This window comes from Xiphophorus maculatus, chromosome 2 (genome assembly GCF_002775205.1).
Source record: "Xiphophorus maculatus strain JP 163 A chromosome 2, X_maculatus-5.0-male, whole genome shotgun sequence".
NCBI lineage: Eukaryota > Metazoa > Chordata > Actinopteri > Cyprinodontiformes > Poeciliidae > Xiphophorus > Xiphophorus maculatus.
In genome coordinates this window covers 28,644,925-28,662,152 of record NC_036444.1, presented here as the reverse complement: position 1 = coordinate 28,662,152, position 17,228 = coordinate 28,644,925, and the positions used below count along the sequence as shown (strand labels likewise).

General features: G+C 44.7%; 1 protein-coding gene across 1 annotated transcript; it reads left to right on the top strand.

Annotated features, from left to right (window-relative positions):
* The first annotated feature begins 5,920 nt into the window (after window positions 1–5,920).
* LOC102224040 (arg8-vasotocin receptor-like) lies at window positions 5,921–13,224 on the top strand. Its single transcript, XM_005816829.3, has 2 exons — window positions 5,921–8,332; window positions 10,227–13,224. The coding sequence occupies exons 1-2, from the start codon at window positions 7,375–7,377 to the stop codon at window positions 10,505–10,507; spliced, it is 1,239 nt and encodes a 412-aa protein (XP_005816886.3). The 5' UTR covers window positions 5,921–7,374; the 3' UTR covers window positions 10,508–13,224.
* The last annotated feature ends 4,004 nt before the right edge of the window (window positions 13,225–17,228 follow it).

Sequence of the window (17,228 nt, the reverse complement as noted above, 5' to 3'; positions counted from 1 at the left end):
TGTTGCCGACTACCGTAAGCGCCGCCGTGATTGCGGAGCACCGTAATTTTCTGACAGCCGATGTAAATTGCTTGTGGGTTGGAGGGAGAAAAGTCCAGCTCTAAAGGCTATTAAATAGATTCATAAAACATTAAAACAAAAGTTATTGTATCTATAATTTCAGTACGTTTCTGTTTCATAAACACACTATGTAGCTCCAGTTCGTTGCAGTTTTCTCCGATGAATTGCCATTTTTATTTATTGCAGAGAAAGGAAAATGTTTTCTCTATTTCAGCTTTTTGTTAGCTTTACTTGGACATAATGACCTCGTCACAGGCTGCTTACAGTGAGAAGCACAACGAACTAAAAATAAAGCTAATGCTGTCAACTTACTGTGCAACCTGGTAATGCCTGCAACAAGATGGGAGCTCATGAGTCCCACAAAAAAAAAAAAACTCTCAATAAAATAAGACTTATTTTTGTACATAAAAAAGAAGCAAAAATGTCAAAAACATGCAGCAAAAAATTTCGATTTATTTATTAGTCCTGCAACTCCTTGGGAGGAATTTACCATTCCAGATGTTACAGATAAAAAACGAATGCACTGCCAGACTCAGGTACAGCTTTTGTCCAACGTCCATCACTGGATTGAATAAAAAACTGGAAAACCTTTACTCTTCTTAGTCTTACTTTTGCAAAACGTAATAAGGGGCAATGTTTCTGCTGGCATTTCTAAACTTCCAAATGTCCCATTGAGCACAGAGGGCCTCACAATCCTCCCAAAAACAAGGGTACATTTTTTGTTTTTGTCTAAGCGGAATGTCTTGCTGAGGTTTCTTACGCGCTGCAGGTCACCACAAACAAACCTAAGGAGGCGTCAGAGGGACTAATGTTTAATTATGAAACTAACAGTCACGTTTTTGTACTGTAAGAGGAGGCAGGAGTACCCAGAGAGTTCATGCGCAGGGAGAGCATGCAAACGTCACGCAGAAAGACTCCAGAATGGGATTCAAAGCGCAGCCCTTGAAGAAGAACAAGTAAGCATGTTTTATTGTATGGATAAAATGATAAACAGTTCATGTTACGGGGGATAACCAGGTTTGCATCACCTAATTTCCATGAGAAATGATACAAGGCAACAGAAGAATGCAGTGGAAAATGGCTGAAGAGCCAGGAGCAAACTGGCAGGTTGAGGGAAGGAGGTTAAGAAACATGAAGGAAGATGGAGAAGTGTACAACAGCTAAAGGAAAAAGGATTAACACTACTAAACTAAAACAAATGCACAAAGAATGAAAAGACAGAAACTAAACCCAAAACTCAAACACACCAGCGTTATAAAGCAAAGTCCTTTACTTTCAGTGCGTAACAACAACAACATCACAATTCGATTGACTGATTTGCCGAAGAATCAGATTTTTGAAGCAGTTCTGCTCTGAGGTCTGCGTTTCGTCAGCAGAAACAAGGGACTGTCATGAGGTGTGGTGCGGGTTGGTGAGGCAGACGCTGTAGACCCAGGTATGATGAATATGATGTTTTTTTTTAATGAAAATAAGTCCAGTAACAAGAAGCAGGCACAAGGAAACACTGACGAAACATAGACGTAACAATGATGAACATTGACGAGGACCCGACGAGGAACAAGGAACACAGGTGGAGTTAAATACACAGGAGGGTAATCACAGAGACGAGACACACCTGGGAACAATCAAGGGGAGGACAGGACAACGAAGAGACGCAAGGACACAAAAAACTCTAAATGAACACAGAAAACACAGATCCTGACAGTACCCCCCCCTCAAGGGCGGCTACCAGACGCCCAAAAAAAAAAAACCACAACAAGGGTGGGCGGAGGGGCGCCGGATGGGGGGCCAGAGTCCAGAAAAAACCAAAACACAACAAGGGTGGGCGGAGGGGCGCTGGACGGGGGGGCCAGAGTCCAGAAAAACAAAAAACTACCCACCATCGTGGGCGGAAACACAGGGAGGGCCAAGAGTCCAAAAACAACAAAAAACTACCCACAGGGTGGGCGGAGGCAAAGGAGGCGGGAACCACGGAAGTGGTCCGGCGGTCGTCCGCGGCGGCGGGAACCACGGAGGCGGTCCGGCGGCCGTCCGCGGCGCTGGAGGCGGGAACCACGGAGGCGGTCCGGCGGCCGTCCGCGGCGCTGGAGGCGGGAACCACGGAGGCGGTCCGGCGGCCGTCCGCGGCGCTGGAGGCGGGAACCACGGAGGCGGTCCGGCGGCCGTCCGCGGCGCTGGAGGCGGGAACCACGGAGGCGGGAACCACGGAGGCGGTCCGGCGGCCGTCCGCGGCGCTGGAGGCGGGAACCATGAGTCCCTGGGGCCGCCCACAGACGGCGACGACGAGCCCCCCGAGGCAGGCTCTCTGGTGGAGCACAGAGAGTCGGGGTCTCGGTCAGAGCACAGGGGGTCTCAATCGGAACACATGGGGTCTGGGTCTCAGGTGGAACACTGGGGGTCAGGGTCTCGGTTGGAACACTGGGGGTCAGGGTCTCGGGTGGAACACTGGGGGTCAGGGTCTCGGGTGGAACGCAGAAGGTCAGGGTCTCGGGTGGAACGCTGGAGGTCAGGGTCTCGGGTGGAACGCTGGAGGTCAGGGTCTCGGGTGGAGCACAGGGGGTCTCGGTCGGAGCACAGGGGGTCTCGGTCGGAGCACAGGGGGTCTCGGTCGGAGCACAAGGGGTCTCGGGAGGAACGCTGGGGGTCTCGGTCTCGGGAGGAACGCTGGGGGTCTCGGTCTCGGGAGGAACGCTGGGGGTCTCGGTCTCTGGAGGAACGCAGAGAGTCTGAGTCGGAACGCAGGGAGTCAGAGTCGGAACGCAGGGAGTCTCGGAAGGAACGCTGGGAGTCTGGGTCTCGGAAGGAACACTGGGAGTCTCGGAAGGAACACTGGGAGTCTCGGAAGGTGCGCCGGCTGGAACGCCGGCTGATTCGGCCTCGGGTGCGCCGGCTGGAACGCCGGCTGATTCGGCCTCGGGTGCGCCGGCTGGAACGCCGGCTGATTCGGCCTCGGGTGCGCCGGCTGGAACGCCGGCTGATTCGGCCTCGGGTGCGCCGGCTGGAGGTGAGCCGGAGCGGAGCCTCGGGGCCGGCTGCGGGGGCGAGCCGGAGCGGAGCCTGGGAACCGGCCGCGGGGGCGAGCCGCAGCGAAGCCTGGGAACCGGCCGCGGGGGCGAGCCGCAGCGAAGCCTTGGAACCGGCCGCGGGGGCGAGCCGCAGCGAAGCCTTGGAACCGGCCGCGGGGGCGAGCCGCAGCGAAGCCTTGGAACCGGCCGCGGGGGCGAGCCGCAGCGAAGCCTTGGAACCGGCCGCGGGGGCGAGCCGCAGCGAAGCCTTGGAACCGGCCGCGGGGGCGAGCCGCAGCGAAACCTTGGAACCGGCCGCGGGGGCGAGCCGCAGCGAAGCCTTGGAACCGGCCGCGGAGGCGAGCCGCAGCGAAGCCTTGGAACCGGCCGCGGGGGTGACAGCTCCGGAAGGCGACGAGGGACCGGGTCCACCGGCGGCTCACGTCGCTGTCTCCGGGCTGACCGTGGAGGTGGCGGCTCCGGAAAGCGACGAGGGGCCGGGTCTGCCGGCGGCTCACGTCGCTGTCTCCGGGCTGACCGTGGAGGTGGCGGCTCCGGAAAGCGACGAGGGGCCGGGTCTGCCGGCGGCTCACGTCGCTGTCTCCGGGCTGGTAGCGGAGGTGGCGGTTCAGGAAAGCGACGAGGGGCCGGATCTGCCGGCGGCTCACGTCGCCGCCTGTGAGCTGGTCGCGGAGGTGGCGGTTCAGGAAAGCGACGAGGGGCCGGATCTGCCGGCGGCTCACGTCGCTGACCTCCCGGACGGAGGAATCGACGGGGGCCGTATCCGGGGGGTGCCAACACCAGTCTCGTCCCCCGGAAAAGCTCCCGCTGCAAGTCTGCGAGAGCCTCCGCCAGCTCCCTGTCCTCCCTGCCGGACCTCCGCCACGGGCCGCTCTGCCCTCCAGGAGGCAACCTCGCTCCAGCTGGGTCCATTTCAAAGCGAGCCTCACCGTTCGGTTTGGTCGGGTCCTTCTGTCATGAGGTGTGGTGCGGGTTGGTGAGGCAGACGCTGTAGACCCAGGTATGATGAATATGATGTTTTTTTTTAATGAAAATAAGTCCAGTAACAAGAAGCAGGCACAAGGAAACACTGACGAAACATAGACGTAACAATGATGAACATTGACGAGGACCCGACGAGGAACAAGGAACACAGGTGGAGTTAAATACACAGGAGGGTAATCACAGAGACGAGACACACCTGGGAACAATCAAGGGGAGGACAGGACAACGAAGAGACGCAAGGACACAAAAAACTCTAAATGAACACAGAAAACACAGATCCTGACAGGGACTTTAAACGGATGTCAGGAACGCCTTAAACCAAATTCTGCTCATCTCCTCCTTCACGGGTCAAACAAGACGATGGCGCAGGCATGGACGGAAATTCGGTTTTGTTGCGTTTGACGAGGACAGTAAACAGGAACATTTCTCTGGGAAGAAAACGGGACGGAGGCGTCGCTTCCAATGAATTCTCATCATTTTTGGCTTTGTTGCTCCCGCCGCCACTTCAAGTCACCGTGTGTTGTTTTTGTTTTTCCAGTAAAGTCTGTCTTTTAGCTTTCACAGGAGATAATCTCTCCCTCTTAGCCCGGCTAACCTTTATGTGTGGATTTTTGATAACGGCAGACATCATCGAACGCTGCTGTTACAACATTATTCCTCTCTAAAGAAGTCTATTAAATAGTAAAAACCTTGAAAACTGAATTTATCCTGCCGTCGAGACAGTTTGGGATCTAAAGAGATACTGCAATAGAATATAATTCATAACTATATTAATTGGCATAATTGCATAATTAATATAGTCATCAATATAGTAATATAATAATATAGTAATTGATTTTGCTGTTCAAAAATCCAATTGTGAGTAAAAGACATTTTAGACAGCGTGAGTTTGTTATCTTTAATTTGTAATCTGGTCACATCGTGTTGCTATCTCTTTAAAAACCTTTCTGAAAACATTCCTGCATCCAGTCATAACCTTGGATTTGTCCTGCGTTGTGAGCATTGTGGGTGGGAGGTGGTAACTTTGCTCAAAAAAAACAAACAAAAAAATAGTAGTAATTGTACAAAATTAAATGTAAGAAACTATTACTTAAAGAAATGAATTTTTATAGAGTTGTGCAGCCAACAACTTAGAATATCATTGAATGTTTTATTAAACACTACAGTCATATTGAACGTATCAATTGTGATACGTGAAGCATTCTGGTATATGTTTTGGACTAGTCCATTTGTCGTTTTTAGTGGATTCCTATAAAAACTGGAAAACATGAAGAATTTTCTTTAGACTTGGATATATTTGAAGAGAATAATTTTAGTTAAGATTTGGCCTTTATATATCTTGTAAACAGAAATGAACTGAAAAGAAAAATCCATTTTAACTCAAATATTTGGATGGTTTTTTTTTTCTTCCCCCATGTAATCCAGTTTATGAATTATTTTTTTAATTTCTTTTTGGTCACTTCTGTGTCACACAAAAGTCACTATAACCCAATTTTCCGGCTGAAAGCCAAAGTGAGGAAGCCGGGCCAAAGCTGTAGCCCAACTCTGTCGTGTCAAATCAACGGTTCACACTTGAGCTACAACTGGGCTACCAAAATTAATCAAATAGTTTTTACAGTGAACAACAGGAGGCGTGTTGGTGCATTTTTTCTGCCGTTTCATCTGGGATTATTATATACTAAAGTCACACTTTGTCATTTTCCCAGTAGTTTGGATCAAAAATTCTTAAAATTAATAACTGGTTTGCATCTCTTTCACCAAATTTTCCAAACATCAAAACAAAACCAGTTAATCAAAAAAATGTACTTTATTAACTTGTGAAATTACACACATCAGGTATTTTTTTCTTTTTTTTTTTTTCTTCTCCCGGACTACATGCAACATCTGCCACATTTCAACCACAAACAAAACCGGTGGCCGACGACTCGAATTCAAAGCTGAGCCTCATTAGGTGGGGGAATTAAATGTGCTGCTGCAGCGCTGCACAGATTTACAAAGAAAGAAACAATTCAGCTCATTTGAACATCGTTTAAACTAACTGCTTGCAGACTGAGGGCTCTGTTCCGCTTCACGTTTCAGATGCAAGTGCCGTTTCTGCTCGCTCGGGGCAAACAGTCTTAGGCTTGCACCGAGCCTTGCTTGAAACTACGCTAAATCAAACTTTGGAAGCTTATGACAAAAGGAAAGAAACCTGCTGTGACGCCGCTTGGTTTTACATTTGAGGATCACAAACAATCACCGTCCAGATGGGAGGAGCCTGAACTCCTTTGGCGCAAAGGATGAGACGCGTCTCTTAATGTGGACGTGGATGAGCTCTGCTCACGTTAAAATACTAGCAACGATAAACGAAAATCAATTTGTCCATTAGTCCATGTGGGACTTCTAATTCTTGGGCGCCCCGAGCCTTTTTCCGATGCCACCCTGGGTAACTGCCCGACTCAAAAACCGCCTCTGCAGTCGGTCTGACGTATTTCATGAATGTGAGTTGCGTATTTAGTGAAAATGCAGAGGGTGAGGCACAAACTTCCATGCATTTGCGGAGCTTTGGGTGAAATGCAGAAAAAAATATTTGTGGCATGTCAACCTAACGAGGCGTCATGCTGTGGCGCTGTGTTATACAGTGTGACCTCGCTGTAGTTTTACTTCCTGGTTATGTCTTGGCCTAGCACACACAAAAAGAAATAAATCAATAAAACACACAGTTGTAACGTGAGAAAATGTGGGACAAGTTCAAGAGTCAAAACCCTGCAGTTAGTGAATCCTGGGGAACAGGTTATTTATTGATTTGTTTTTAATATTTACATAATGTGCTTTCGTGTGTGGTTCAAGCTTTTAAAATAATACGGATATTTGACTGAAATCAATAATTTCACAGCAGTTCTCTAGACGTGTGGTAGTGATTGGAATTAGCTGCTGCTGCTGCTGCTGCGCAAATTGCGTAAAACCATCTGGTAGATCCAAATGAAGCCATTCCAAATTCATCTATTTTAATCGTTAATGATGAATCTCATTTCAATCCAGATTATTGTAGTTTATCTAATCACCAGTGGAGGCCTGATTTCTCCCAAGTAGAGAGGATGTGTTTTTTTTTTTTGTTTTAAAGTGCATGCGGGGTTTTTTTCTGTTTTTTTTTTACGCACTGAAATCTGACTCGACTTTAAAAAGCCACCGCGGCAGCCAGCAGCCACACAGCGCCGCGTTCCGCCCCTTCATCCCCGTGTGAGCGACAGGTAGCTCCATATACGGACCAGAGAGCCCGCTGGCAAAGGGTTTTGCAGAGGGCGCACGGAGGGGCAGTGCCGCCATGCGCAATCCATCCGACGCGCCTCTCCTGAGCGGAGGCAACCAGTCCCTGCTGGCTTCCAGCCTCTCCGGAGACCCGACGATGGGAACCCCTTCGAACGGCACCCCCCTCCATGCGAACGGATCCGACCCGTTCGCGCGCAACGAGGACGTGGCCCAGATCGAGATCATGGTCCTGAGCATCACCTTCGTCGTCGCCGTGATCGGCAACGTGAGCGTGCTGCTGGCCATGTACCACACCAAGAAGAAGACGTCCCGCATGCATCTGTTCATCAAGCACCTGAGCCTGGCCGACCTGGTGGTCGCCTTCTTCCAGGTGCTGCCGCAACTCTGCTGGGAGATCACCTTCCGCTTCTACGGCTCGGACTTCCTCTGCCGCGTGGTGAAGCACCTCCAGGTGATGGGCATGTTCGCCTCCACCTACATGATGGTGATGATGACCCTGGACCGCTACATCGCCATCTGCCACCCGCTGAAGACCCTCCAGCAGCCCACCAAGCGCTCCTACGTGATGATCGTCTCCACGTGGATGTGCAGCCTGGTGCTGAGCGTCCCGCAGTACTTCATCTTCTCCCTGAGCGAGATCAAGAACGGCTCCGAGGTGTACGACTGCTGGGCGCACTTCGTGGAGCCGTGGGGCTCCAAGGCGTACGTCACCTGGATGACCGTGGGCATCTTCCTGGTGCCGGTGGTCATCCTCATCCTGTGCTACGGCTTCATCTGCCGCACCATCTGGAGGAACATCAAGTACAAGAAGAAGAAGAAGACGGTGGCCGGGGCGGCGGGCAAGAGCGGCTTGATCGGGAAGTCGTCGGTCAGCAGCATCATGATGATCTCCAGGGCGAAGCTCAGGACGGTCAAGATGACGTTTGTGATCGTCCTGGCGTACATCGTCTGCTGGGCGCCGTTTTTCACTGTGCAGATGTGGTCGGTGTGGGACCGGAACTTCCAGTGGGACGGTGAGTCGAAACTCGGCGGGAGGAATCTTCTCGGCGGTGAATCCGTTCCGAACTGCGCTCGGAAAGTCCGTTTGCGCGCAGCCTTTTACGCACGGAATTACTCAGGAAATCAGCGCAAAAGAAAAAAAAAAGTGCGACAAAAACGAATGCGTGTGCGTTATTAAAGATGCAACACTCGATGATTGAGAACCAGCCACTTCACGTTCAGTAAATATGAGTGTGATAAATCTGTCAATAATACCATCCAGGCCCACAATTTAGTGAATTAAGTGTATTTTTTTCTCTAATAATTTAATAATTATAATTAATAGATTTTTGTATAACTAATTGGTTCAATCGTAAAGTTATTCGTAAAATGCACAATTTAATGCTTAAACGTGAAAAATAATTTATTAAAATCAGTATCTCAAAGGCATAGTGTATTCAATTAATGTAATCTTATAAAAAAAAATAATTTCACGATAAGCTGTTTGCAGCTTGTCATGATTTTGCCAATCAAAATGATTGATTGGCAAAGTTGGTCGGTCTGGAGTGAAGCTGCGTGGTGATTCTTTTTATTTCATGATATATATGAGCATGGGAAATATGAAATAGTTTGATAAACACAAATCATAATTATATGACTATAATGCATAATAAAATCCAATTTTGAACAATAATTTTATGTTTCATTTATTTGTTTATTTATTGATTGTATTGAAATGATCATAATAATGATCATGATTATTATTTCATATATAAATGTTAGATTAAAGTAATTGTTTTTAAAATACATTTTTATTAAGTTTAAAATTCATGGGATTAGGTTTACAGGGCCGGATCTAAGACGTAGCGGGGCTCTGGGCTGCAGCCAGTTTGGTGCCCAACCAGCATAAGTGCATTTTATGCATCAAATTCAGAGATTTTTATCACTGTCCGTGTAAAAGTTGGGAAACTGGCCTTTGTTTTTTATGTTTTGAAGAAATTCCTTATGAACTGGTAACTTTCCCCAAAACCCAATAAATTTAGACACATCAGAGCCACTTGTGTTCATAAGTCCGCCTCAGAAACTATCTAAAGTGCAGCGTTCGCAAACATCCGTTTATTGTTCAGAAGCCACTGCCAAGGAAAGTAATTGTGAAATCATGGCCCCAAAGGGGGGCTTTTGTCTGAGAGGCCAGCTGGGGAGAGAGGGGGTGATTAATGATCATCTAGTTCTGAAAAAAAAAAACAGAACAAAATTTAAGTCGTTTTATTCTGGTATGTTCTTGTGATGTAACTTCAAATTAAGGTCTGATAATAAAGGGGGAAAAAAAATGTACATTAGAAGGTCTAACCTGACAGTCTGAGTTAATGAATTTCAACTACATTTACACCAAAAATCAGCTGATGTGGTAAATTTCTCCACTCAGAAGAACATTTCTTTTAGTAAGAGTATAAATTTGTTATTGTGCTCTTACTTTGCAGTCTCTCATTCTTATTTTTAATCTTTTTCCCTCCTTAAATAAATAGTTGGTACACCTGAATTTTCCCATTCAGTCAATAAAGGATATTTCTATTCAAGTTGGACTTGATTCCCTATAAAAGTTAGTGTTAATATATATATATATTTTTAAAAAGGTCTTTAATTCTAACAAAAACAACTATAAATTTAACTGTATCATTACCATTTAAAGGGTTGGGAGCCATTCTAAACAGAGTGAAAAATAAAATTTTATGCATATCAATGCATGTTGCAGCTTATTAAAGCCTGGGGGGCGGCGGGGAGGGGAGGGGGGGGGGGGGGGGGGGGGGGGGTTACTACACCCCCCCGCCATGTGGCACCAGATGAACTTCACTTACAGGGAGACTTCTCCATATCCCAGATGTTTCATGGATTAATCACTCCTTCCCTCCCTCGCTGTCTGTTCTGCAGATTCTGAGAACACAGCGGTGACTCTGTCTGCGCTCCTCGCCAGCCTCAACAGCTGCTGCAACCCGTGGATATACATGATCTTCAGCGGCCACCTCCTGCAGGATTTCGTGCACTGCTTCTCCTGCTGCTGCAGGCTGAGCGGCGACTACAAGGAGGACTCGGACAGCAGCATTCGCAGGACGACGCTGCTGACCAGGATCACCAACCGGAGCCCGACGGGCAGCACCGGCAACTGGAGGGAGCTGGACAACTCCCCGAAAACGTCAGCTCAGACGGAGTAAAACAGCCACCGGCACCAAGAAACACATGCAGAGTGAGCTCATATCTGTGGGCATGAGTGATTAGGACAAAAAGTCCCACAGACTTAGAAATCCTAAGGGACAAGAAAGCATTCTGCATGGTGAAAAAGAAGCCAAACAATGTATATATATATATATATATATATATATATATATATATATATTCTCAGTCCTATGTGCATACTAAAAATTGTTTATATACTTTCTAATATGTATACATAAGAAGTACATTGCGAAAGGAGGGGATGTATTCTGGTGCAGCAGATAATTGAATATTTCAGCGAAATCTTTCGCATGCTGAGGGGAGAACCTAGCCGGGGCACAGATATTCCCGAGGGAGCTTGATATATAGCAAAAAGAGAAAATGTTAGCCACTGAAAAATTCAAGATGGTCGACGTGGCACTCAAAGAAAATTTCGTTTTGCACTAAAACTACCAAGATTTATCACAGCTGAATACTCCGCTACTGCGCTAAACCGCTGAGCACTTAAAAAAGAAAATAATTGCAGATGTTAGCGCTAAACCAAACACATGAAAAAATTAGCAGAAGCTAATGATGAACTGCTAAATGTGAAAAAAACATTTCTGGAAGCCAGCGCTAAACCAAACATGAAAAAAATTAGTAGAAGCTATTGCTAAACTGCTAAAGACATAGACAAAATTTCTGGAAGCTAGCGCTAAAACAAACATAAAAACATTAGCAGAAGCTAATGCCAAATTGCTATAAATAACAAATTAGTGGAAACTAATGCTAAACCACTAAGCATATGAAAATGTTTTTTTGAAAGCTTGTATGAATCCAAACATAAAAAATTGCAGAAGCTAATGCTGAACTGCTAAACCCATAAAAAAAAATAAGCAGAAGCTAATGCTAACCTTAAAGACGACTGCCTCTCAGTCTGTGTCACACATCGTTATCTCCTTCCAGTTGACGGCTTGTTTGAGATTCACAAACAGAAAAGTCCTCAGTTTCAGAATTTGCCACACATTGTTACTTTAAGGCTGTATGACCAAAGTCCAAAACATACGATGTGACACAAAGTTCACTGAAGTCATGAAAATGGGTAACATTTTACGGCAATAGTTGATTTAAAATGCTCAGACGGCAGCCATCTTGTAAAATTACATCCTGACATTCAAGTGGCTAATTGAAAATATTCATAACATACGACCTAAGGGCAGAGCATACGATGTTTTTATGCTTGTGTCCAGACGTAGACAATTTTTACAGTAATATGCTGCCCTATTCTTAGTCTCCCCTCCCGCACAAACATTCAACTATCTCGATGCTGTCACTGGTGTCTGGGTCTCCCAGCAGAGCTCTTCCCTTTCTGAGTGTTCGCAGAGATAAAATAAAGTCGCTGCGGCCTGAAGGTGTTCATGGGTAAAAACAGCCCTCTGGTCTCTAAGTAACCGAGGCAGCCACCGCATCCTTTCTGTTTGAATTTCCATTTTGTCTTTGCTTTTTTCTCTCTCTCTCTCCCTCTCTCTTTCTTTTCTTACAACCACATTTCAGCGGTTTATGTAAAAATGGGAATAAAACCAACCCTTTGACCGAACATAAAAGCATTAACAGGAAAAAAGGAAAAAGATTTGAACATTATTTCTTATATATACTGTATGTCTAAGGAGTTGCTTCATGTTGCGACCGGCTCTCCTCTCTCAAATAACGGCTCTCAGTTCTGACGCAGAAACCCACGGAGCCGGCGGGGACACGGACTGTGTGCGGTGATCCTGACCGCTCTCGGACGGCGACCCACCCTTTGCGCGCCGTTCCCATGACTTTCACAGAATGTCAAGGAGAAGCTCACACATTCCTCACATTCCTCAGCTCACTTCCCGAGTTTTTTTTTCCCCCTGACATCCTGCGCTGTTGGGGGCTCTGGTTTTTTTTTTTTTGGCTTTGTTTGCACACAAGACAAAAAGAATTTCCTGCACTTTAATATGACTTGCGGCATTTTAACGGCGGTCAGACCACAACCACAGAGTCCAACGAATGTGTAATTAATCAAAGTTGTATATATATATTACTTTGTGTGCCTGTGTACGTATGTGTTCTGAAAGTGTAGCCTAATGTATATTTGTAAATAAAAGGCACTTGAATATAGAAGTAATATATGTAAATCTGTCTGTAATGGCTTTGTGCTCACATCTTAAAAGAAGAGATTTATGCTGAAATACACATCAATGTAATGAACACTAATGACTTTGTCGCCTGTTTTCATAGTCATAACACTGGAGGTTTCATGTTTGTTTTATGCAGTTGCTGCACAGCCACAGAAATCTGTCCGTTGTTTGTGTTGGAATAACACAACTTCTGAACTTATTGTATATCTCAAGCCAATCTGAGCGCTTGCATTGTGCCAGTATCTGGTGTTACGCAGCTTTTCCCCTGAATGTAGTGTGAATAGGAAGTCCAGATAGAACAGACCTCTTTTCAGAAAAAACGGTGACAACAAAACCCTCCAAATACTCCACGAGGATAGATTTAGAACAAGCATGAACGCCTCAATAACGGTGTTGGCGTTTTGTGTAGAAAAGCAATCTGTCGCTTCAGCACATAAAATTCCAGATGTTTGGCTGCTAACATTAAAAACATTCTTGCTTTCAGACGAATTTGTTTGATTTGACTTACCGAAGCACCACATGTCAGTGGAAGATTATATGACCAATAAATAAATGATTGAGTATGTATAAAATGATGGACCTTTTAATACTCCCTTGCACATATTCATCTTTCACTTGTAAAACGAAACAGCTCACACCACAAGCTGTCGTTTCTCACAGTTCTCGTAGGCTAACACGCTAGCACCAAGCTAATGTCTTTTCCTGCCTGTAAAGTTGATCAAATGAGGAGATGCTAGTCAACTTTCCGCCGAGAAATTAGCCTAATCAAAGCCGGGGAAAGGAGACAAAAGATAATAGGGTTTTACTTCCTAGATTTTATATTAATGTAGTTTGAAAAGACAAAAATAGCAACCAAACTAAAACACATAGCTACTGGGTTACGGTAAAACAAACCTTCTTGTTAATGTTTAAATCTCGAAAAAGTCTTGAAAGATTACCTCTCCAACAGTTTTCTTCCTCTTAGTTTTTCTTACGCTTTCTCTACATATGTTGTTTTAGACATTTAATGGCGTGCCACCCTGAAGTTTTTCCACTCCTACTGATGGTTTCAGGGAGGAGTCTGCTATTTTGCACCACAGGTCACCAGCTAGGATGCCTTTCTGAAGGCTAACAGTGTTTGTTTGTTTTGTTTTTTTAACTGGAATGATTTCAACATCTAAAATCCTCTCAAAAGAAATATTGACCAAAGCACGTCATCAGAAATATGCAAAGAACTCCATACCTGGTGATCTCCAATACTTTTATTTATTGATGTGCTGAGATAAAGTACAAAACAAAATAAAAATCTTGGCTCGCTTTCAGTGTCTTGATAAATTTCTATTTGTCGAACTCCATCACTGAGGACTCTGCAAGCCAACGGCGAAGCGAGTTTCATTATTTCTAATCCACATTGGACGCTTCGTGAGACTGTTATCCAGTCAAATACTTCAGCTGGTCAAATGTCCTCCACCTCTCTAAAATTTAATATTTATAATGAAGCAGAAATATGACTTAATCCAGATAATTGCATTAGCTTCATAGCATTCTTATCTGATTCAAAAAGCATTTCAGACAGGAAAAGAAAAAATGCTTCACCACCCACATATTACGCTGACACTTGGTTTCAAAACAATTTGTTCACATTGACTTTCCTCAGAATACCTCAAGACCTCATTTCACACGTTAGACTTTGTGGTTCTCGCCTTGTGACCCTGTAAAAATACAGACTTTTTTCATACAGGAAAATCCGCACGTCCCTCAAATGCAGCACGTTAGGCGAAAACCTTCCATGTACACTGATAGACTCCAGTACAATGGAGAATGAAACAAATGTCAGACGAGGTCAAACAGGGATCTGCTCCATTCACAGCAGCGCAGGAACAGAGAATTGCTGTAAAGTCTGATGGACGTCTCTCAAATATCCAGCCCATAGCATCGCCTAGGAGGACAATTTGAAGCTGGCGTCATGTCTGGATGATCTGGGCAAGTATTTGAGTAGCTGCAAGGTGGAAAATATATGCGCCTTATCTTAAAACTCATAAAACCAGTAAGATGACCAGTAGAGTTCCCCTGTTTTTTTTTCCATTCACAATGCCAACACTATATTTTTGCTTTCTGTGAGATAACAACAATAAAATAAAAGTTTCTTTCAGGCAAGCAGTAATCCTACTGTTGCATCACTTTTCCATTTCAACTTGGCTATCCTTCGGTGTAAAGGATAAAGAAGATCACTTTCACCCAAAAGTCTCTTGATCCTTCCTCGCACTCTCGTAAATCAAGAGAGGCGAATCTGCCGAGACGAATCGGATCCTACAAGCAAAGGGCCTCGATCCGCATCATCCCCGCGGTGGTTTGTGCATCGGCACCTCGGGCAGAAACAGCCGTCAGGTTCTGCATGGTGGGAGGTTGAATCAGAAAGTCGAGCGATCTGAACATCACTTTGTCACATTTTGTCATGTTTCACAAACGTCGATGTGTTTTATTGGCGTTATTGTATGCCAACAAAACGTAGCAAACGATGGTAAAGTGAAAGAAAAAAAAAATCTTGAAGAGTTTTTTAGTGTTTTGTAATCTGTTTATAGCTCACAATCTGTATTCACCTTAACTCCTGTAAAGTTTGTCTAGAAACACACAGTCGGTTGGCTGATGATGCTTTTATTTTGTTAATTTCACTGTAAAAACGGTCGTAGAGTCCTGAACGGTCGATTGTACAAGCATGCAAACCAAACTTGTCATTTTATTGTTTAACTATTACGGCGGAAATTGACAGCAGTCTGTCAGTCGTAAGAATTTGCAGTAAACACTTTTTACTGGATAAGAAGAAGAACGGTCATTTATTTCATAAGTCAGTACAATATAAGTTGCAGTCAAACGTTTTATTATGGAGAAGGTGTGTTTCTAACTATTAGCAACCATGGGAACAACTGCCTCACTGTCATGTAGCCTAGCATGTACTTTCATGTTTAAATACTTTCATTAAATGATGTATTTGGGATTATTTAATTTTCTGCCAACCATAGATTTGTCATACTTTAAGAAAACTGCATGTTAGCCGCCGCTGCTGCTTGGATGAAGCTGAAGTTGGTTTTCCAAATTCCAGCTTCCAATTAGGGAAATGGCTAAAGGGCGATTCCACCTAATTTTTCATTACTGTCAGCATCTTTAATTTACTCTAGCTAAAAGAAACTACATCACCTAAACTCTTCAAACCTGGGCTAGATTATTCTCAACCAATAGCAGAATATTTGAAACCAAGTGTGGGATTTGTGAAACCTTTCTCTGATTTGTGAAACTTCAATAAAGAGCCGTTCTAGTGTGCATATTTTAGGAAATACGGTAGTATATTGGGAAATACAGTAAAATGCCAGCAGCTGCGGTTGCCAGACATTTACCGTATTTTAGCAAATACAGTAAAATACTGGCAGTTTTGGTTGCCAGAATTTTACCGTATAAAGACGGTAAAGTTCTGGCAACCACAACTGCCACTATTTTGCTGTAAATTAGAGACTTTTTTTTTTTTTTTTTTTTTTACAGTGTGGCACAAACAAATCCCTCCCTTTTGGGATCAATAAAATCTTACAGCTACTTAGCTTGCTCATGTTTTGTCTCACCTCAGTTTTACAGAACACATTGCCACAAAACAAGAACAAGACAAAAAAAAAAAAACACTCCCACAAAAACAGCAGTCAATCTCCAAAGATGAAGCCACATTACAAAAATATCAAAGTTCTTGGAGGCAAAGTGTAAACAAATGCTAAGTAGCTTAAAACTTCTGCACTGAACCATATTTTATGACAAAACTGATTCGCATCCTGGAAACTGTGTGTGTTATTGTCCGGTGTTGGCTTTGGCTGTCGGCGTGTTTCCTCTGTCTGCTCTGGGTCTGTAAGTTATTGTTTCATCGTGGAGTTTGTTGCTGAGGTCATCAAAGGACGGAGAGGTGGATTTTTAAAACTTTGTAATCTGGTCCATGACCCCCGCCAGGAACCATAGCGAACCTGCGCTTTACTGCTTCCCTTTGCTAACAGATGGGAGGAAGAACACAATCGCCTCCGCAGCGAAGAAAGAGGGGAAAAGGGATGAAATAAAACATGAGGCCGTTTTTGGATGAGGCTCAAAGTGAATGGTAACGTCTCAAGACCTCTTATAATAAATTACAAATATTAAAAACAGTAAATTAACACACATATATTCGGCCGCCTTAATATCCCTCAATAATCTTTTGCCACAAACAATTGTTGTATAATTCGATTTCAGTATTTTTTTTTTTTTAAATCTGCTCGGCGAAAACCTCAGAAGTTTGTCATTAAAAAAACAGAAAACCTCAGGTGGTCCTGTTTATAAAATTAGGATTAAATAAAGTATGGGACACAACAAACATGACGACACCTGTCACAGGTGTGCTATGCTGCATATTTTTATATTGATACGATACCAAGTAAGTACAGGGGCGGTCTCGCCAATGCCGATACTGATGCTTTTTTATTTTAGTTTGACATAATATCAAATGTTTGCTCTTTCAGGTGTTTTTGTTTGTTTTTCCTTTGAATTATTTTGTTCAAACTTAGGACACAATTTGGGTTTATAGGTGCCTACA

Coding starts and splice junctions, on each gene's coding strand:
- LOC102224040 (XM_005816829.3), top strand. CDS start 7,375: ATGCGCAATCCATCCGACGCGCCTCTCCTGAGCGGAGGCAACCAGTCC. Junction 8,333..10,226: donor CCGGAACTTCCAGTGGGACG/GTGAGTCGAAAC, acceptor TCTGTTCTGCAG/ATTCTGAGAACACAGCGGTG.